Below are 21740 nucleotides of genomic sequence, written 5' to 3'. Positions count from 1 at the left end.
GTCGCACATGGCCAGAGCCCTTATGCTCTTCCTGGCACGTGGAGCCTCCTCCCAGTGGAAACTGCAATCTGAAAACAAAATGGAATACTGGAGGCAGATCAGAGATAGAGTTCTGAAGGTGGTGTCCCCCCAATCTTTACGGACTTCCTTTTGTAGGGCAGCCAAGCCCTCAGTGGGCCCCATCGTTCAGGTCCCTGTATCAACCAGGGCTGCAGTGTGGCCACACCAGTGTGTTGAGGTTTTCGTGGCCCTGCCCTCAACACATACAGAAATGGCTCCCAGAGAAGCAAGTGCATTTCTGGCAAGGCTGACTCATCTCCTCTGGGTCTGGAGGCTGAGTGAGCTCCAGAGGGAAGACTGGTCACCTCAGGCTGTCCTGCCTGCTCCCAGGCTGGCTGAGCTTCCCTCACCCTCCACCAGAGGTCATCCCCTGGTGAGATTTGGCCTGCCTGACACACTGTCCCAGCTGAGCCTTGGCCTGCATCCCAGGTTTGCAGTTGTGATTTATTTTTGGCACATCAGCCTTCCGTCATCAAGTAGCAAAAGTGCAGAGGAAGAGCAGCAAAATACTCTGCTCTGGTCACAAGTGTTTGCTCGGGACACTCTTCAGCCCTCCATTGTCCCTTCTCCCCAAGGGGCTCTGGGGCCTTTGGGATTCCTGTCGAGTTCACTCAAAGGCCTGCAAGGACCTAACGGTATGTAGCTGGGTGAGTGATGGACAAAAGCCAGGCAGCAGGTGGGGAGAGGGAGTCTGTGGAAGAGGAGACATAAACCCCCAAATCCATTATTTCTCCCTTCTGAAGGCAGATGGACCCAGAAGAGTGGCAGCATTGACCCTTGAAGTCCCACTCCGGAATATTTGTCTACAGAAGATGGGTCCCTATGATTTGTGTTTTCAGACTCTTTAGTTTGGGAGAGGGATGTTATGCTCCATAAAGGACCAGGCTACCTACTCCCATTTAGGGACCCTTTCCAAAGGGGTCTTGGGAAAGACATGGGTGGGGGGCAGGGGTGAGGACAGTAGACAGACACACAAAGTTGGCCCAAGTTAAGTCTCCTGTAAGGGGATGGAGCAAGATAAACCTCCCCAAGCCCCCGAAAGAGAAGAGTGTAGCCAGAACTTGGGGAAGATGGTCATGGCCAGGGAATGCCAGCTGGAATGGCATCCTGGGGTGGGTCCAGACATACTCTGCCCATGGAGGTCTGGGAGAAGGGCAAGACCTTGTGCTACCCCAGTTTGGGAGGTGGGGAGCACAGATGCCCATTTTGGGAACTTAAACGGACTTGCTAGGAAATGGGCTTGTTTTTACACAAAACAGACACTACTGAACTTGCTGGGGTTGCTGACTGGGGCGGAGGAGGCCTGAAAGCAGCCTGAGCAGCCCAGGCGCCTGCTGTTGGCAGAGACTTGTTATTCCAGTGCTTCCTCTGGTAACCAGGCGCCCGGCAGTGGGGATGCCAGGCTTCCTGGAACAGCCAGCCACAGGCCTGAGGCAGCCGGGCTGTTGCTTGGCTAGTCAGCAAATTGGCCCCTTGGACAGGACAGGCCTTCTTTGGCAGAAGTGGGGCTAGAGACAACTTAGGCCTGCTGCGTGGCAGTTTGTGCCCATTTTCTATCTGCCCCTCTTCCTGGCAGTAGAAGATTTTCTAAATTCCTCAAATCCTGCATCTGAGGTAGGAATTCAGTAGCTGGGGGTATCTACATTCCTGAAGCCAAGTGGGCCAGCTTCCCAGCTCCGTGTCCAGGCCTGAGTGTACTGGCTGTCTGTACAGGAAGCCTTCAGAGCTATTGCACGTTCATGTCTAGACCACTGCAATAAAGCAAATATCTCAATAAAGTGAGTCAAATGAAATTTTTGATTTCCAAGTGCATATAAAAGTTAGGTGTACACTATACTTAGTCTATGTGCAATAGCATTATGTCTAAAAACTGTACATACCTTAATTGAAAAAAAACTATTTTTTAGCTAAAAAATCCTAACCATCATCTGAGCTTTTAATGACTTGTAATCACTGCACAGATCATCATAACAAATATAATAATAATGAAAAAACTTGAAATATTGTGAAAATTACCAAAAGGTGACACAGCAACATGAAGTGAGCAAATGCTATTGGCAACATGGCACCAATACACTTGCTCAGTGGAGGGTTGCCACCAACCTTCAATTTGTAAAAAATGCAGTATCTATGCAGCACGTGAAAGTGAAGCTCAATAAAACAAGGTATGATTGTACTTCCACACTGTGGAAGGACCACTCAGGGATCACTGGTCATCCTTTGGTAGGACATAGGGCATTCTGAGGACAGGCCCATCCTGCTAACAGGACTCTGGACCAAAGGGCTACATACCTCCAACTATTGACTCACATTTAAGAAACAGCACCTGCTCTGTGCCTACACTGGCATGGTGGGGAGAGATGGCTCGGACATCCTAGAGGAGATCACAGTTTAATGGAGGTGACCACAGCACACTGACAAGTGATACCAGAGGCTGGGGCCTGTATCCCTCAGGGCACCTGCCACAGTGCTTCTCAAAGAGAATGAATCAGAGAGTGATTAGGAAAGACCTGGTGAAGGACAGAATGAATGAGGAAGGAGCAGTGGGAAGCACAGAAAGTGTGTCCTGCAAGGAGGGGTGTTTTCAGGGTAGGACAGTTATGAATAGGGAGAATGAGGAGTGGCCATAGGAGCAGCATATTAAGATGAAATCATGAAGTTTCTCATCTTTTCCACAGAGAGCAGGCAGAGAAAAAGCAGGACCAGCCTCATCTCCATTGAGAGGAAAGGAAACAGCACTTCAATTTGTCCTCTGCAAAGTTTCTTCATGGTTCTTTATAAAACCAAGAGTGTGCTGGTCTTGTCAGAGCTAACCTTGGCTGACTGTCTGCCACTCCTACCAGGGGAGCTGTAGCTTACAGTGAAAACATCTAGGGAGCCACATGGTCATCTGGGGGGGGGTCACAAGAGTTTATAGGCAGTGGGATGAAGCAAGCTGGACTCTTTCTAAAGCCTTTTTCAATTCTTAAACATTTATTTTGAACATTTACAATGGGCCAACCCTGTACCTGGAGATACAAAAATGAGTGAGAATATGTTAGCCCTCAAAAAGAAGATCCCCTAGTCAGAAAGACTGACAGTTGCTTTGTGTTCTCCTCCCAAAGCCACTCAGAACCACCCCCAGACTGAGCATGACCCAGGAGGAGGCACTGCCAGACTCACATTCTGCACAGGGCTTCTACGAGAACTATGAGCCCAAAGAGATCCTTGGCAGGTAAGGCCTAGACCTTCCCCACCAAGTACTGGCCTAGGCTCTAGCAAGCTCTGCAAGCTGGAGCACATTCTGCCTGACCCTGAACACTGACCCTGCTTCCATCCCCAAAGCACTGTCCACTTGGAGAAACCCTTAGTTTGGTGTCCTGCCCTCCTGAACCAGGGCAGATGAAGGGAGTATAAGAGCACCCAGATCAGAGACCTCTCCCAGCAGGGTTCCCCTGGTGCTGTTGATAAGTACATCTAAACCCAGCTTTGGGCCAGCGCCAGGGATCAAGCATCAGAGGGAAGGTTGTGGCCCTAAGAAGGTACAGCTTCTTCCTATGTGCTGAGAAAGAGCACTGAACTAGGAGTCAAAGAGGTTTGAGTCCAGGCTTATTACTCATTAGTTCCAGGCAAATCACTCTCTCTGTGCCTTGTTCATCCTACCATCTCCAAAAGCTCACTGGGAGTTGGGGGCAGGGCAGGACACCTCTGCTGTGGCCTGGACCTGGGACTCCCCCTGGGGTGAGGACCCCCAGGACCATCTGTCCTCTGCACCCCCAGAGGAGTTAGCAGCGTCGTCAGGCGCTGCATTCACAAGCCCACGTGCCAGGAGTATGCTGTGAAGATCATTGACATCACAGGAGGGGGCAGCTTCAGCTCTGAGGAGGTGCAGGAGCTGCGAGAGGCCACGCTGAAGGAGGTGGACATCCTGCACAAGGTCTCAGGGCACCCCAACATCAGTGAGTGATGGTCCCAAGCCCAAGTAGGGTGCTCCACTGTGATTCTGGGAGGAGGACCCTGCTTGAATAACCCAAGTCGGGAAGTGTGGCCCTACCATGAAGCCAGCCAGAAGCATGCTGGTGTCTCCTGCACTGAGGATGCCCAACAGTGCCCTGAGCCTTAAGGTCCCCAGCTCCACCCTTACTGCTTAGAGATCTGGCTCTTTCCAAGTTTCTCTTCCAGACAGACAGAAGGAGTTCCAGGCAGGGCTGGGGCAGGGTTGGGGAATGGAAGTGAGAAGTGCCTGCACCTGCCCTCTCTCCCCTGGCAGGCCAACTTGAACACCATCCTCTTTTGAAGTCAGCCTCCCACTTTTGAAGTCAGCCCACAGCAACTTTAATTCCCTTACTCCTGTACCCCTGCTGCCCCTGCCTAGACTCCTCTGCTCCTTGAGACAAGTTAACCATTTCCATTTCAGTACAGCTGAAGGACACTTATGAGACCAACACTTTCTTCTTCTTGGTGTTTGATCTGTAAGTACCCAGCCCTGGAACCAGCCACACCCTGGGGCCTATCAGAGAACCTCCCAGAGAACCTCCTACTGAGGTCCCCCCAGTGCTTCCTGGAGACCAGCAGCCAGCCTGCTATACTGTGGATGCCAAGTAGGATCACAAATGCTTTAAGCAGATCAGCCCCTGGGGTCAGGCTGCCAGGTTCTGAATTCTGTGTCCACCACTTATGGGCTGGATGATTTCTTTAAGTATCAGTTTTCTCAGCAGTGTTAGAGAAGTAATAATAAGGGCAGAGTGACTGACACAATGTAAATACTACTAATTAGTAATTACAATGATGATGACAGTGGTGATGACATTCAATACTCTAGACATGGAGGATATAGCAATGAGCCAGACATACTTCATATAATAATTTTCATAGGGAGTGAAGAGAAAGCAATCAAATAAGCCATAACAAATGCACATGGCTATGTACATGTACATATATGTAAAGCAAAACAGGGGCTACAAGAGGTAGGGCTTCTTCAGATGGAGCGGTCAGGAGGTGGCCTGAGCAGAGACCTGGATGAAGTGGGGGAGGAATCAGAGCCAAGACCTGGAGAAGGAGCTTTCCAGCAGAGGGATAAGCCAGAGCAATGGCCCAGCTGGAGAGCTCAACATGCTAGAGGAGCAGTGAGGAAGTTGGGGTCGGGGACTGAAGCAAGCTGTGGCAATGGCGGGAGGCAAGGTTGTCAGCACCAAAGACCAGAGTCTCCAGCATTTTAGCTATGGTAAGGACTTGGAGGGCCAAGAGCAGGAAGGTGATGTGATCTGACTGACTTTTGAAAAGGATCCCACTGACTGTAAGGAGGCAGGAGTGGAAGAATACCAGCAAGTATTTTTAAGCAAGAGTTCACCAGGAAGGCCAGTGATCGAATTTTATTTGGGGTTGTGGTTCCAAGATCGACATCATCAATGTCACTATTCCCCTGCTTCTGCACCAACAGGTGCAGAAATCAGCTCATCACAGGGCTGCTGCCCACTGGGGGAGCTATGGGCGTTTTAGCTCTGAGAGCCTCTGTTTTCTCAAGAAAGGACTAGTGATACTAACTACTTTGCTTATCCCCAGGCTCTAATCATCAAAACTGAACAACATAAAGTGCTCTGTGAATGGTGCATTCAGACATCATTTTTATTAGAAATTTTTCCAAGGGAACTCTCCAGCTCCTTGTTGAGTCCTCACAATAACACTGCACAAATCATTGTTGTAGGGGTGTCTCAATATCTCCATACATAACAGCTAACTCAGGGACTGGATTTCCTGGAGAAAAAAATTCAAATAGATTTTATATTGTTGGAACATTTCATATTGTAGCCAGACCAAATATGTGCAGTATTATTTTACTTGGAGACACAATTTAGCTTGGCATGTGTGTCCAATTAAACCACAAGCTCAGGAAGGCAGGAGGCTGTTGATGTGCCCTGCACAGTCTCCAGTGCTTTCTGCTGCAGCTGTGCTAATAGTGAGTGCTCCTAGTGTTTTTAAAATGAAAAAAACGAATTCACACATTGCTTTTTAGGAACACAGTACAGATACTGTATAAAACAAAGCTCACTGCTGTAAATTAGAGGTTGTCTCCTCAAACAGATCCCTCCTCCCTGCCCCACAGGCTAAGCTCAAGGGTTTTCTTGCCTCTGTGACACTGGTCAAATCCCTTGTGCCTTGGGAATCCCACTGCTTTCCTTGAAGGGACAAGTGGGAGGGGTAGGATGCACTTTTCCTATTTAATTAAGGGAGACTTTCTGTGATCCCTCCAGACTTGACCAGCTGCAACTCTCCCAACTCTGCTCAGTGGTACTGTCCTGTAGAGCCCTTGGGGGCAGCTCAAATGTCTCTAACCTTTGAAGTCACTTGGGGAAACTATTTTTAACACTGTCCTGAGTTGCCCTTCAAGGCATAACTAGCTTGTTCTAACAGAGACCTCTTTGTAGATCATCCCAAGGAGGGAGAAGATTGAATCTTGAAATAGGCAAAATGTTTTTCCTCCAACACTTGCACTTTCATTTGTTCCTGGGAAAAATTAGGATATTCTTGTCCTTCTCATCTCAGTCTGAGGCCTTGGTCCAGTGGCTCAGGGTCCCTCTTTCACCTCCTTGCCCTGAAAGATTGGAGTCTATGCTGTCACTTCCACAGATGGGGGACACTCACATGGTGCTATCCCACCCCTCCAGCATCCCTTACTCTTCTTGCAATCTTCCAGGACAACTTCTCCACTCACTTCCCCAGACCTTGGCCCTTCATAGGGAGAGACCCACTTTGCCTTGGGAGGTATGAGGGCAGGAAACAGCTCTCTGGGGGTGGGTGGTCTTGGGACCCTCTGTCTCCACAGGATGAAGAGAGGGGAGCTTTTTGATTATCTTACCGAGAAGGTCACCCTGAGTGAGAAGGAAACCAGGTAAGGATCCATTTGCCTCTCTCCCCACTCCCTGCCTCCAAGCCTGTTGCTACAGGTACCAAGGTCTTGGAGGGGGCATGGCATGCACTGGTCTGGGCTGGGGGTGTGCACTGCTGGCTTTTGTAGCCTCCCTTTCTCCTTGGCTCAGCCTAGATGGTCCTGTCCTGTCCTGAGTGCTCCCTCACTTGCAGTCTGGCTGCTATGTGGGCTTTGGTTTCCCTGCCTGTTCCCTGCCCCTGCAGAGGGATAGAGTAACATGTGCCTGTCCCACTTCAGAAAGATCATGAGAGCCCTGCTGGAAGTGATCTGCACCTTACACAAACTCAACATTGTGCATCGGGATCTGAAGCCTGAGAACATCCTCTTGGATGATGACATGAACATCAAACTCACAGACTTTGGCTTTTCCTGCCAGCTGGAGCCAGGAGAGAAGCTGCGAGGTCTGGTAACATGGCCTTGGCCCATGTCAGGGCCTTAGGCTCCCTCATCCACTCTCCCAGGAAGAGACTACCTGGATTTCTCCCTTAGTTCTTCTCCCCCAAAAACAAAAGTTTCATTTCAGAGCTAGGTATCTTTTCAGGTAAACCCTCTTCCCAGGATTGAGCTGAGCCAGGCTCCCACTGCCTGAGATCCATGCCAGGATGACATGACCAGGGAGCCAGCAGGCCCCAAGCAGGCAACCCTATGAGCCAGCATCTGCCCCTGCCCATGGCCCTGAAGTTGGCCAGTGTTAGAAGTCCCAGCCCAAGCACCATTTCAGTTCCACCTCTGTTGTTTCTTTGGACCTTTCTCTTCCAAGTGTCCCAGGCTGACCTATCTTGATGGTAACTACTTCTGCAGAGGTCTGTGGGACCCCCAGTTACCTGGCCCCTGAGATCATTGCGTGCTCCATGAATGATGACCACCCAGGCTATGGGAAGGAGGTGGACATGTGAGTGTGTTGGGGGGAAGGAGGTGACCTGTAGGGACAGGTACTCCCACGGCCAGGAGCACCTGGTTGGGGAAGGGAGGAAATAGCGGGAGCTCTGAGTGGCCCTACTACCCTTTTCCCTGTGCACCTGGGGCCAGGTGGAGCACAGGGGTCATCATGTACACCCTGCTGGCTGGCTCCCCACCTTTCTGGCACCGGAAGCAGATGCTAATGCTGAGGATGATCATGAGTGGCAACTACCAGTTTGGTTCACCTGAGTGGGATGATTATTCAGACACCGTGAAGGATTTGGTAAGAAGCCAGGCCCTCTGGCTCCCGGGCCCATGCATGGGGAAAAGTCCAGAATGCAGGGAGGAGAGGATGCCATGCCACAGGATGGGGGAGATTGCCGGGAGAGACCCCAATCTTTGGAAGTGCTGGCGAGGGCCCTGCCTTTTGGTTCAGGTTTCCCACTTCTTGGTGGTGAGCCCCCAGAGCCGCTATTCGGCAGAAGAGGCCTTGGCACACCCCTTCTTCCAGCAGTATGTGGTAGAAGAAGTACGTCACTTCAGCCCCCGGGGCAAGTTCAAGGTACTGAAACTCCCACCCACCGAGGGCCTGGGGGCAGCTGCTGCTGGCCCTGAAGTCCAAGCCTACAAGTCCTTCCTTCCCGCAGGGTTTCCAGGGTACCTGCCCTTCCCCTCCCACCCATCCCTGTAATGGGTCCAGCTCAATTTCTAGCTCAGAGGACAGATATTAACTGACTGGCTTCAACAGCGTCATCCCTGCAGATGTGGGATGGAGGAGTAGGCATGGGAGTGGGAGGGACACTAGGAAGGGCCCAGCAGAAGCTGTGCAATCTTCTTGGCAAACAAGCTCAGGCCTCCTGCACTGGATGGGGAGGCAGACAGGCCCCCAGGGGCTGGGTCCAGTTCTCAGTCCTGGATTTCCACAGGTGATCGCTCTAACCGTGTTGGCTTCAGTGCGGATCTACTACCAGTACCACCGGGTGAAGCCCGTGACCCGGGAGATCGTCATCCATGACCCTTATGCCCTCCGGCCTCTGCGCCGACTCATTGATGCCTATGCTTTCCGAATCTACGGCCACTGGGTGAAGAAGGGCCAGCAGCAGAATCGGGCCGCCCTCTTTGAGAACACACCCAAGGCTGTGCTTCTCTCCCTGGCTGAGGAGGACTACTGAGGGGCTGGCACGAGGGGTAGGTAGGTGCAGGCCAGCAGGGAGAAAAAGCCACAGAAATGTAGCTGAAGGAGTGAGATCATTTCCGGCCTCTGTCCAGAGGGGACACTTGGCCCTGGCCAGAACCCTTGGAATTGGGGCCACTATCCCCTTTCAGAGGCTCTGCACAAGAAGAGGAGGGTGCTCCCATTACACCATGGGAGGTGCAGTGAGGGCCAGGCCCCATAGAGTGGGAACTAGATGTGGTTTGAGAGTCAGGAGCACTTCTGCTTCTCCACTTCCCAGCTGTACCACCAGCTTAGTTTCTCCTCAAGGGCGACCCAGAGTTCCCGACACTCAGATGCACTTCCCTTAGGGTCCTAGGGTGAGGTCGAGATACATAATCACAGGAGATTTTACTGATTTCATGACATCTAGTGCCACCAAGGGAGCACATTCTTCTCTGGGAACATGTGTTTGGAGGCATATGGAAGGCATATTAATAGAAAGGGAAGCTTCTGGTATTTGTCTTTATGGAGTTATTTACTTTCTGACTCACACGATGTGTAGTTTTTCCTGGGAAGTCATTTGGTTTTCCTTACTTTTTAAGGCTGTACTTTGAAAAGCCCAGTTATTGCATTTTACATAGAGTAGAAAGTAGGTTCCTTCAGAGGCACATGAAACACTACAAATGAGGCAAACGAAGGAAGTATTCCTTTTATGGCAATTTGCTGGGAAAATAAAGAGGACTGGGGAAATTCTGCTGTGAGAAAACAATGCCAGATCCCTGAATCAGACACTGAGAAAGGAGAGGAACACCTTTAAAAGTTTTAACAAACCACCTTTCAGAGCACTCTGCCCCAGTTTGAGTATTTGGTCTCTATATGGTTAATATTTGACCTCTAAGAGAAACACCCAGCTCCTGGCCACAATCAGTAAGTTTGGTCCCATCTCCAAGACACGGTGGTACCCCTCCCCTGAGGTCAGTCATTTCCTGCTCTGGAGAGAGGTGCCTGCCACAGAGGGATGGGGAAAGGGACGGTGGTCATTCCTGAGGCTGAAGTTGAAGAGCTTGGAGTTTGGCTGTGTTTGGACTGTGGCCAGGGAGTGATATGGGTACCACAGGGGACTCGTGTTGGCTCTGCATGGCTGCTCACAGCTCCCCAGGCAGGCGGCCTACACTGGAAACACAGCAGAAACCTAGGTTGTCTGAGGCTGAATCTGGAGTGTTGCCCATCCTGCCAGCAGAAAAAGGGAGAGAATGGACATTTGTTGAGAAAGGGTACTGTGCCCTTATTTCCTGCTCAACCTCCTAGGGAACTGCTGTGGTTTGGGGTGCTTGAAGATTGGGGAGGGCATGGTCTGCAAAGAAGCCCTGGGTGAGGGCACTCCTGGGGTACAAAGGATAAGGAGGGACCTGGGACAAGGTGGAGGAAGTGAGAGTGGTCCTCAGAGATTGCCCTGGAAGGCAGGAAAGGCAATGACTAATAAGTTTGATCCCCCCCAAAAAACCCCAAATCAAAATAAACATTGACTGTCCATAGTTTAGAATAACTTAGCAGAAACAACTTGTCAGCAGGAAGTGGGAATTTCATGGTGCCAATCAGTACTTGACACTTTTCAAAGAACTTTCACCTTTCACCTATATTCTTCATATTTCTTCATTGCCATTTCCCAACTGCTCTGGAAGGCAGGATTATTTGTTCACATTAAACAGACCCAGAATCAGATACTAGAAAGATTTAACTGTCTTGCCCATTGCCAAGCACTGCTTGGGCAGCATGACAGAATCAGTGGCAAACCCAGTTCCCAGGCCTGTAGTTTCCCCACATTTTGTCTTAAAAAAGGAGGTGAGGAAACCCAGATGCCTCAATGTGTCAAAGAAATGTCTGCATACCTGATACCCTGAGGCCACGGAAACAGTGGCCTTGCTACAATCTGTATGGAACAAAGGAGTAGAAAGAGTCCTTGAAGGGAAACTCGGGAGCCTGGGACTCTGCTATTCAGGTGTCACCACTAACCATCTGTGTGAAATGAGCAGGACCACTCCAAGCCTATTTTTCCTTGATTGTAAAACAAAATGTTGTAGAAAATGACTTTTCATGTGCTTTCCAGTTCAAAGAGTCAGTATTTCCATGACCATTGGCCATGACCCACTGATGTGGCCACTCCACTTCCCACCCTCAGCAAACCTAGCTGTGAGGACAAGAAGAGAAATCCATATAATTAAGATGCTGGACACAAAGTCTCCCTTGGTGCTGAAAGTTGGCAAGAAAAGGCACAAGGTATCCTGGGCTCTTTTGCTTTTCACAACAAGGGCTGCTTGCTTTCTTTGCTGTACCCTCAACTCCTGGTGGAGGCAGAGGTGTGGAAGCAGTACCAACACAGCTCTGGTGCCACCTGTACTCTGGGATACAAGGACTTGGCCCTCAGCCTCTCACCTGGTGATGACCTGGGCCCAGTGATTTGCAGAGCCATCAACTGTGTCGATCCACATGCACCCCAGAGGACAAGCATGTCCTGGTCAGCAGCCTGGTATGATGAGGCTGTCCACTCCTACACATTGCCCATGAAGTTATAGAGCCCTGCAGCATAGCAGGTGGGTCAGTCCCTCACTGGAAGTACCACACCCTCCTGTCCTAGTCATTAGCTCTGGGGAGCAAATACTTCCCTGGTGGTGCTTCTCTCTGCCTTGTCTATCAGACAGAAAGATCCCACCAAACAATTTGTGAGTGTTGACAGGAACCTGATGGAACATCTTACCATAGTTATTCTGTGGGGGGAAAGCATTCACTGGGGAGACCCCATGGAAGCCATCCTCAGCCTTGTCACCCTTAAGGAACGTTCCCTGAGTGGAAAAAAAAGATTTACCATCCTGTCCCAAGGCAGGTGTTCCTTCCTGCCCAGGGGAAAACTAAGGTGATTTTGCTGTATCATCTGGAGTAGGGGGAAAGGCATAGGGCAGCGACCTGAGGTTCCCATCCTCAGCTCCCAAACCAGCTGTCTCATGCCCCCACATGACCTCCTGGCTGGATTTAGGAAGTGGGTGGTTACCTGGGCCCACCCCACTTCCACTTTCTCTGCCCCTCTGCATCAAACCCTGTGCGATGGTGTCTAGGGAAGAAAGGATCCTCTTTCTGTCCTCTGTGCCTGGCACCCCCCTTGTCAGGAATATCAGTGCCCATGCTGTGTTCTCCTGTACCAGCTCCTTCCCTCCTCCACCACCAGGTTTAACTCACCCACCTGACTCTACCTTCCTCATCTGTTGTTCTTTATCACCAAAATTCTTGAAAAACCAACATATATTTGCTGATGCAATTTGTTCAACTTGTTCATTCTTCCTATTGTTAAAACTGGGCTCAGTTGCCAACACACTATGGAAGCTGCTCTTACTAAAGGGAGGAGGAAGAAATCATAACTTACTCAAAAGCTATTCCATGCTAGGGCTGCTATATTTATCTCTTAATTTAATCCTTACAAGGTTGTAAGGCAAGATTTTCTCCCTTTAAGAACTAGCAATTGAGGCTCAAAATGAATAATTTATCAAAGATTGCACAGTGAGTAAGGCAGATGTGTTTTTCTACAAAGTTCTGATCCCAAGACCATGTGAATGGTTAGTAGCCTGCAGGCCCTTTTCAATGCTTCCTCCTAAAATGCTGCTGCTGTGTTCCTCTTACTTTGCAGAGTCTTCCTGGGGAATAATCTTACCTAAGGTACATGCTGATGACTCTCAGCCCACTTGCTATGACCCAAACTGTCCTAAGTGCTCCTATTTTCAACCTTTGACTAGGCATACAACTGACCTAAAGGCATCCTAGCTAACCTAGGGACAGAACTTGACTCTAAACTGATCAAGTTCTGTCCCTTTGACCCAATATGCATATTATCCATCCTGGATAAGGGTTGCACCAGCACCTGGATAGTTCACACTTGAATCCGACTCTCTTCCACTTCTCCACATTTGATTAATTACCAAACCTTGTCTATCTTCTTGGGCATGCCTCTCAATTCCACTTCCACTTAATTCAAGCATTCATAATCCCTGGGCCATTGTCACAGCCTCGATTAGAGACCCTCTGCCCCCAGTGCAGCACTGTTTTTTTATCTGGCCCTGCACAAATGAGCAATGATTAGTATCCCCCTGAATCAAATGATGTTGTTATTCTCATTTAAAAACCTCTGTTCCCACTGCCTAGAGGGTAAAATCTACAACCATATCTTGACATACCTGGTCCTGCATAATCTGCCTCCAACCCACTGTCTACCTCATCTCCTACACCTCCCATTTCCTGTGCTCCCGCCTCTCTGAGTTTGTCATGTTTCCAAAAACACAGTACCCTCTCCAAGTACAATGCCAACACTCATGTTTCTTCTACCTGCAATGTCCTTTCCTCTGCTTTCTACTTGGCAAACTCTAATCAGCTCAAATGTCTCCTCTGTGAAGTCACCCCCAGGACTAGCAGGCAGCCCTTTCTGAGCACACTGCATATCTTTAGCATGTAGCACTATCACACTGTCTTCTGCGTTACCAGTTACTGGTTGCCTCAGAACTCAAAGCCCTCTGAATCTCTCGATGCCTAGCTTACAGCAGGCCTCAATCAATGCTTTGAGAAAGGACAGGAGTGAGGAGTGTATTTCTTACCTGTCACAGGTTGGTGCAGTTTGGCTGGAACTGGTTACCCCATGGGTAAACCTGACCTGCCAGGAGAACAAGATCACAGCAGAAGGAGAGGTGAAGAGTTGTGTAAGAAGGGAAAGACAGAGAGAGGGAGGGAACAAAAGGAAGTCAGAAGGCAATGAAGAGTGAAATTACCTTTATTTCCCATGTCTGTCCCCTTCATTCACTGTATTGCATTCAGAACCCCTGGCCTCCTGATTTGCTCCAGGACAGTGCAATCTGAGGTGTGGTTCGACTAATGTCAGTTCTAAAAACTATTTGTTACCAGTGCATGTTGACATAAATACAGGAATTAAGAATAAGCATTGAGAAACTTGTTAAGTGCATTTAGACTGGATAAACAAACAAGCAACCTCACTTATCACATTAATAACTTAGTTGGTATAGCCAGTGTTCATTCAAAGAGTACAGAGGTCCTGATTATGGCAATTGCTATTTCACTCATAACTTTTTGTTCAGTTAGGACTGCAGAACAACAAAGTTATGGGCAAATAGTGATTCTTTATACTACTACCTATACATCTATGGTAAAAGCAGTTTGGGTAATTCTTTTCTTTTTCCTACATATTTTATTATATTAATTGAAATGTAACATGTCTGTGGAAATGCCAAGAAAAACAAATTCTGTTTTTCATTTGATTTTTCCAGTTATTAATTTTTATGGCTTTATTTTACAGAAGTACTGGTCTGAGATGGATTAGAAGTGAAAACAAACACTGGCCTTCACCACACAGTTAAAGCAGCACTGGACCTATGGAGCATAGAACCCACCCTTCAAAGTGCCCCATGCAGGGCAGGATGGGAGAATAAAGGGAAATGGCCTGGACATCTCTATACCCTTCAAGCCCTCTCGGGCAGCAAACTCCCACTCTTCCTCCATGGGCAGTCGTTTCCCCGGCCAAGCACAGTAGGCACGAGCATCATTCCAGCTCACATGTACCACTGGAAGCTCCAGTCTCGGACGCCAGAGCCGGGACCTGCAGGCTGATAGCAAGAATGAAGTGAGACAGGCCTCTGGGAGCTCACCGAAGTCTAATGAAGTGGTGCCTGTGTTCAGCTTTCACCACTAGATGGAGCAAGGAAATCAGAAAAGTCAGCCTGGTGAATGAGGAGAAGTACAAGAATGAAAAAGAGGAGACTTAACATGAGACATGGGAGAAATAGAGCAATGGGAAAAAGGATTAGCACAGAAGAAGCAGGGCTGCTTGGCTGTTTCCCTGAAATTTATCTGCTATCCTTTTTAACTCAGTATTCCTAGATGGGCAAGGAGTCTAGGGAAGCCAGACCTCCAGAGTTAAGAGTCAACAGGGTTAGAAAACAAGGTAAAGGAACCACGTCTTACCTGCCTCCAGAATGCCCGTTCTACTGGAAGCCACCAGAGAGCAGACTGAAAAAAAGGAGAAGCATGACTACATGATGCTCTGACCCAGCCAGGGCACCTTCCTGACTGACTCACTAGCTGGGAGAGCACAGACTCTGGGCTGCAACTCAGGTGGCCCATGAGAAGTTGTGCCAGCAATCTTTAAAGTGAGACAGCTCACCACCCTTATTAGAGGTGGCCTCTCAAAAAGTTCTCTTGCCAGGTCAGGGATTATCTTGAACCTTATATGTATATGGATCTCTACAGAGTCTCACTATGCAGGAAGGGTTAACTTCCTGGGAGTGTGAAATCATCTGCTTCTCCCAGGAAGGTTTTCTCTTGCTTGCTCCCTACCTCAAGCTCTCAGGTTGGTTTACTGTAGCCCAGGTGACCCTTTTTCTGACAGGATTCTCTGTCCAGGTCCTACACCCATGCCCTCAGCTTGCAAGCCCAGGTTCTCTCACCTCCATTTTCTGGGTTGCTTTGTTTCTATGCTCATTGGAGACAAAGTCCTCAAACACAAAGCTCCATCCAAACATCTCAGTCTCTGTCCGGTACGTTTTCTCCCTGACAAACTCCCTGAGAAGAGATATTTCACTTGGCTCAGCTGATAGGATTCTGCTCCCCAACCTCACCCTCTCCTGCTCCAGAAGACCTCATATACCTTCATCCTATAAATCACATTATCACAGTTTTCATGAACTCCAAGGAATTAACCTGAAAGCCTGAGCAAGAGATTTCCTTTTAAAACCTATTGCTATAGGTGCAATTTACACACAGCAAAACTCACTTTTTAATGCATAATTTTACAAGTACTAACAGAGCATATAGTCACTGTCACTATCAAGATACACAGCAGTTCTATCAACCACCCCCCAAAAGTCCCCTGTGGCCCTGTAACCCACTGATCTGCTTTTTGTCTCTATGGTTTTGCCTTTCCCAGAATATAAATTCACATACATTGAATCATACAGAGTGCAGTTTTGGGGCCTGCCTTCTTTCACTTAGCATGATGCTTCTGAGATTCACCCATGTTGGTGCCAGCATCTGTAGTCTGTTTCTTTTTATTGCTGAGTACAATTTCATTGTACAGATGTACTACATTTTGTTTATGTGTTCACCAGTTATCTCCAGTTTTGAAAAATATGCTGAGAAGATTTAAGAGTAGGGAATGACTTCTTCTGAGAGGACTTCTTCACATACTTAATCTCACAACCATCATAGAAGGAAGGCAGAACAGGTGTTATTATCCCCACCTGACAGATGAAAGAAACTGAGTCAAACAGAAATGACTTGCTGAGAATTTAGAACGGATATTCACATATTTTGGTATGGCTTAGCAAATTTCAGCACGTGGACTGCCAGGGTAAGATGGATTGTTTTCACTGGACTATTAATACCCCATCTATGCCAGCCTTCTAGTATGAGAAAATATTCTTTAGCTATCAAAGGAGCCTTGAAGAATGGGAGGTGGTGATCAGATTTGGTAGTAATAGCTATTTACCAACCTCAGAGCATCTGAACAGTTTGAGAATCTTTCACCAGAGAGACAAAGACAAATTATGGGTTCTAAGCAAACTTTAGGGGCTTTCTGGAAGTGACACTGTATTTCTATCATAAAATAGGTCATAATTTGAAATATAAAAGCATACATACTGTGCATCTATCTAGATACCTACTTCTGGTTGTCATGATATGGTGCAAGTCTGAGCAGAAACAATTTCTCTTTCAATTTTAATAACTTTTCTATTTAAAAATACTTCTACAAGGCATATATAAGCTATGCACATTGTATTGTAGAAAATGAGAAAATATAGGTAGGTAGAAAGAAAAAACTTAAAATCATCCATTACCACACCTACTAAGATATGTCCTTCCTTAGGCTCCTTCCTCCCCAACAAAGATTTCTAAATAGCTTTAAAATGGTGCTTCCCTGAAATTATCACTTGGAAGTCATAAAAACATAGGCAAAATCTGTCAAATAATGCAGTGTTGCACCTTCCAGTTCTTTTTTAATGCTACACATTCTATATACATAGTTTTAAAAAATGGGGTTACACCCTATCTTGTTTTGTAAGATACTTTCATTACTTAATATCACATAAATATCTCTTTTTGACAACAGGATTTTTTTTTTGTAGATAATTATTTTTTATTGAAGGGTAGTTGACACACAGTATTACATTAGTTTCAGGTGTACAACGCAGTGATTCAACATTTATATACATGATAATTCTAGGTACCAGCTATCACCATACCAAGTTGTTACAATATTTTGACTATATTCCTTATGCTATACATTACATCCCGGTTACTTATTTATTTTACAATTGGAAGTGTGTACTTTTTTTTTTTTTTGTGAGGGCATCTCTCATGTTTATTGATCAAATGGTTGTTAACAACAATAAAATTCTGTATAGGGGAGTCAATGCTCAATGCACAATCATTAATCCACCCCAAGCCTAATTTTCATCAGTCTCCAATCTTCTGAAGCATAACGAACAAGTTCTTACATGGAGAAAAAATTCTTACATAGTGAGTAAGTTACATGGTGAACAGTACAAGGGCAGTCATCACAGAAACTTTCGGTTTTGCTCATGCATTATGAACTATAAACACGCAGTTCAAATATGAATACTCATTTGATTTTTATACTTGATTTATATGTGGATACCACATTTCTCTCTTTATTATTATTATTTTTAATAAAATGCTGAAGTGGTAGGTAGATACAAGATAAAGGTAGAAAACATAGTTTAGTGTTGTAAGAGAGCAAATGTAGATATCAGGTGTGTGCCTGTAGACTATGTGTTAATCCAAGCTAGACAAGGGCAATAAAACATCCACGTATGCAGAAGATTTCTCTCAGAACAGGGGGGGTGAGGTTCTAAGCCTCACCTCTGTTGATCCCCAATTTCTCACCTGATGGCCCCCCTGCGACTGTGCCTGTCTTAGGTTGTTCCTCCCTTGAGGAATCTTACCCGTCTCTGGCTAAACAGTCATCTTCCAGAGCCATACAGGGAAATGTAAAGTTGGTAAGTGAGAGAGAAGCCTTATTGTTTGAAAAGGTTAGCTTTTTACTTCTTTGCATATTAATGCCCTGTGGCTTCTATGCCCAGCATTTGTCTTGAGGTATCTTTACCACTTGGAAGAATTATGATACTAAGTAAATTTGATATGAGGCACGAATTCTATTTAAGGGTTGTAATTAGGAAGGAAGAAGAAAAGCTATAGCAGTAGCAGGCGGAAGAAAACATGGGAAGATTGATGATTTCTTTGACATATTTTCTTGTAGAGTAACTTTAGCATGTATAGGTTTTAAACACTAATTAAATTGCGCACACACATTAACATAATAGGAGTATAGTTACATAACCAAAGCATACCTGTAATTACCAGCCATCTCCAGTGAAACCAAGAAAACCAGTTAGGCACCTTAGGCATTTGTGAAAACTTATCTATGATATGGTGGACATTGTCCAACTGAACTTGAACAGTCTGAGAGAAATCAGACAAATTAAAACAACCCATTCCTGGGGACTGTTCACATCCCATATGTTCTTTTAACAGTAAATAGTCTGTAGTTGTAAGATTTTGGAGCGCTACAATTTGCACTTCTCCTAATTCTTGGTTGAGTTCCAACAGTATAGATCCAGTCAAATTTGTTGTTTTACTGAATGCACAGGCCAGCTTAGGTATCTCCTTCTTCATTCCCATGGCAAGTCCAGGAACTGGTGGGATGAGTGCATTTACAGCTGTAGCAGTGCGTGGATCTTTGTTGGGGTTTTTTGATCATCTTCTGGCATGAGTCTTCCAGAGAGTGCTGATGTTGGAAGTTCTTTTTCATATCGTATCTTAGTTCATTTTTGGGGTAGCCAAATTAGGCTTTGATCCTCTGTATAAACACAAACAGGCCCTTTGCCTACACTTTTATGTGCCCTTTATACCCTTGTGTAGAACTCATTGGAGGTCACCACACAGGAACTTTTTTTTTTTTTTGGTATCATTAATCTACACTTACATGACGAATATTAATGTTTACTAGGCTCTCCCCTATACCAGGTCCCCCCTATAAACCCCTTTACAGTCACTGTCCATCCGCATAGCAAAATGGACAACAGGATTCTTAATGGCTGCAAGGTATTCTGTTATATTGATCCACTATGTTTATGTGATCATTAAATTGTTAATATTTGCTTACAATGTCATCTTTTTAGCTAAATGTTTTTGACAGCCTTAATTCCTTCCTTAAGACAAATCTCTAGAGGGCAATCACTCACTATCTAAGGGCCTCAGGAATACCCCAACAATCCTTGTGTCTCCTGAATAAATTTTTCCTCATTAACTTTTTATCTGGAAAAGTTTTAAGTCCACAAAGTTTAACATTTAAGTCAGTTCCCAGATTGACTTTACTGTCTTCCTCTTCTCTCCATTTCCTTTCCCCTCCTCTCTATACATCCCACCCTGAACCATTTGAAGAGAAGTTACAAAAATCTTCTGGATCATTTTCTACTTTTCCATATCCAAAACATATCACCTTGGGGAAACTGAGACAGCTCAATCCATTCTTAGGTTGAGCTGGAACCACAATGTTTGATTCCTAAAACAATGTCATTTCCCTAAGTAAATATAAAGGGAATTAAAGGGACTCTCTGCTAGTATGACCCTTTTTCCAATCCTTTTTTCCTGGCTTCTGTTGAGTGTTTGACTTCTGCCCATACTTCTCAGTTATGCCTAGTGTAATAAAAAATCCACTGGCTCAAGAGCCATGGGATTTGAATTTTAGGCCTAGCTCTGCCCCTAACAGAGAGGTAGGTAAACTTCTTTGGACTTCAGATTCTTCATCTGAAAAACTGCTAGTAACACTTATCCCATAGTACTACTGCAAAGATAATGTGATAGTGGACAAGCTAGATTCCTTTCGGGTATTAGGAAAGAAGATTAGAAGGAACATTTACTATACCTGGAAGAACATCTCGCACCTGAAATCTTTGTTGGTGACAGGAAATATGTCAATGGCAAAGGGTTTTACTGTCACCTCCCGAACAGGCCCTTCACCATCTCTGCTGTCTGGTGAATTTGTTCCCATCTGGAATCTCCCACCTGGTAGCTGGACCATGCTAGTAGCCTGTCCATTCCCTGCAGAGAAAAAGGAGTCATAAGCAATATATGTAAAGGTTGCAATACTTGGATCATATGTAATACTCATAATGGTATAATAAAAAATGAAGGCTTAAAAAGATGGCTTTAAATTTGTGTTCTGTCAATTTGCTGGGTGACCTTAGGCAAATTACTTAATCTTGAGTTTCAGTTTCAATTTCATCATCTATAAAATGGGGATAACAGTTATTTTCATAGGTGTGGCTGTATAAATTAAAATAACACATAAGAAATGTTGAGGACCTGTTAATTATTCAACAAATGTTTTATTTCTCCATTCTTCTCCACAGCCCTTTGTCCCAGCTAGGTAGATCTAGACACTATACCCTGAAATAAGGCATCCAGCACCTTTCAGCCCATACTACTGCCCATGCTGTTTCTCTGCCTCCTCTCCAACTGTCGAACTCTTATCAGTTCCTAATGATTTTCACCATTATAACATATGCTCCAGAAAAGAAAGAACACCTGTTTTGCCCATGTATCCCTGGCATCTAACACCAGAGCACAATAATTGAAAGAGCTCCTTTGGACTTGCTGTTTCAACACCTCAGAAAATCACAGAACTGAAAGGATCTTTAACTCAAACTTCTTTTTAACAGGAGGAAACCAAAACCCAAAAAGGAAAATATCTTAATAAGCTAGTTAGCAGGAGACAGGGCTAGATCCAGGTCTCTGCCTCTAGGTCAGTGCTATTTCCACTAGACCACACTTCTCTGGGTTGATGTACTACTTTATGGTTATGTTTCTACATAAGGATATTTAAGTACCACAAGTTCCTCAAAGGCACAGTCCACGGCTTTTCATGTCTCTCAGGATCCTATCTTTGGCCCTCTTCTAATTCTGATGATTTCACTCTGATGATTTCATCCACTTCAAGAGGAAAAACAATGGAGCAACAAAGTCTCAGATTAAAAGGAAATTAAGTAACGACATACAATTGTAATGTACGACCTTCATTTGGACACTAATTCAAAAAGTGAACTGTAATTTAAAAACACTTATAGTAGGTGAATTGAAACACTAACTGGATGTTTAATATTAAGGAGCACTGTTAGTATTTTAGGTGACAAAAAGAATTTGACATTGTTTCGGTGTGTGTGTGTGACTTCTTGTTTTCTTTTTGGCTTGTCAAGCTATTTACGAGTAATACCTGAATTCACTCTAAAATGGCCCCAGGGTAAGGGGAAAGTGGGAGATAACCGAAGACTAGCTACTGTTATTTAAGCCAAGAGACGAGTATGTGGTGCCTCGTTATATTCTCCATTTTAAGTTCGAGATATTCCAAAATAATACAAGTAAAAAAGAAATGAGCTATTAGTGAAACAGCCAAGCTGGCCGCCTCCGGCTGCTCTCACCCGCGCAGGAAGCGGGCAGAGGGGTGACGTCTCTTCCCTCCAGGCGGGGCGTCCCACTCGTTTCCTGTTGCCTCCCGGGACAAATGGCACCACGGCAGGCGGGCAGGCCGGCACACTAACTTAGCGCGAGCCACGGGCCGCACAGGAGCGGCGGCAACAGCAGCAACCAGTT

The 21740-nt window shown here is 46.2% G+C and overlaps 2 protein-coding genes across 7 annotated transcripts; one reads left to right on the top strand and one right to left on the bottom strand.

The window, feature by feature from the left end:
- Positions 1–536: 536 nt before the first annotated feature.
- PHKG1 (phosphorylase kinase catalytic subunit gamma 1) lies at positions 537–14508 on the top strand. 6 transcript variants are annotated; one of them, XM_036907938.2, is made up of 11 exons: positions 537–695; positions 3165–3274; positions 3820–3998; positions 4457–4511; positions 6863–6928; positions 7205–7368; positions 7769–7859; positions 7997–8150; positions 8304–8429; positions 8794–9059; positions 14371–14508. In XM_036907938.2, exons 2-10 carry the CDS (start codon positions 3192–3194, stop codon positions 9037–9039), a joined length of 1164 nt encoding a protein of 387 aa, XP_036763833.1. In that variant the 5' UTR covers positions 537–695; positions 3165–3191; the 3' UTR covers positions 9040–9059; positions 14371–14508. The 6 variants fall into 6 exon arrangements, with proteins under 6 accessions (XP_036763833.1, XP_036763835.1, XP_057343169.1 ...); XM_036907940.2 differs by lacking the exon at positions 14371–14508 and adding an exon at positions 11203–11450 and having other exon boundaries at positions 8794–9055; XM_057487186.1 differs by lacking the exon at positions 14371–14508 and adding an exon at positions 11203–11450.
- Positions 9413–21507, bottom strand: SUMF2 (sulfatase modifying factor 2). The gene is given in 11 exon segments (XM_036907942.2): positions 9413–10253; positions 11457–11511; positions 11514–11600; positions 11779–11863; positions 13658–13713; positions 14531–14653; positions 14656–14677; positions 15036–15080; positions 15518–15632; positions 15709–15717; positions 20036–21507. Coding segments are annotated over 11 exon segments (909 nt in total). The 5' UTR covers positions 20263–21507; the 3' UTR covers positions 9413–10168.
- Between the last annotated feature and the right edge of the window lie 233 nt (positions 21508–21740).

The sequence above is a fragment of the Manis pentadactyla genome, chromosome 10 (assembly GCF_030020395.1).
Source record: "Manis pentadactyla isolate mManPen7 chromosome 10, mManPen7.hap1, whole genome shotgun sequence".
In the NCBI taxonomy this organism is placed as follows: Eukaryota; Metazoa; Chordata; class Mammalia; order Pholidota; family Manidae; genus Manis; species Manis pentadactyla.
The sequence above is the reverse complement of the archived record's forward strand: the minus strand, read 5'-3'. Positions and strand labels throughout refer to the sequence as shown.

Excerpts from the sequence above, each read along its gene's own strand:
- PHKG1 (XM_036907938.2), top strand. The coding sequence starts at position 3,192 with ATGACCCAGGAGGAGGCACTGCCAGACTCACATTCTGCACAGGGCTTC. Across the intron at positions 3,275-3,819 it reads CCCAAAGAGATCCTTGGCAG|AGGAGTTAGCAGCGTCGTCA; the intron begins GTAAGGCCTAGA and ends CTGCACCCCCAG. Across the intron at positions 6,929-7,204 it reads CTGAGTGAGAAGGAAACCAG|AAAGATCATGAGAGCCCTGC; the intron begins GTAAGGATCCAT and ends GTCCCACTTCAG.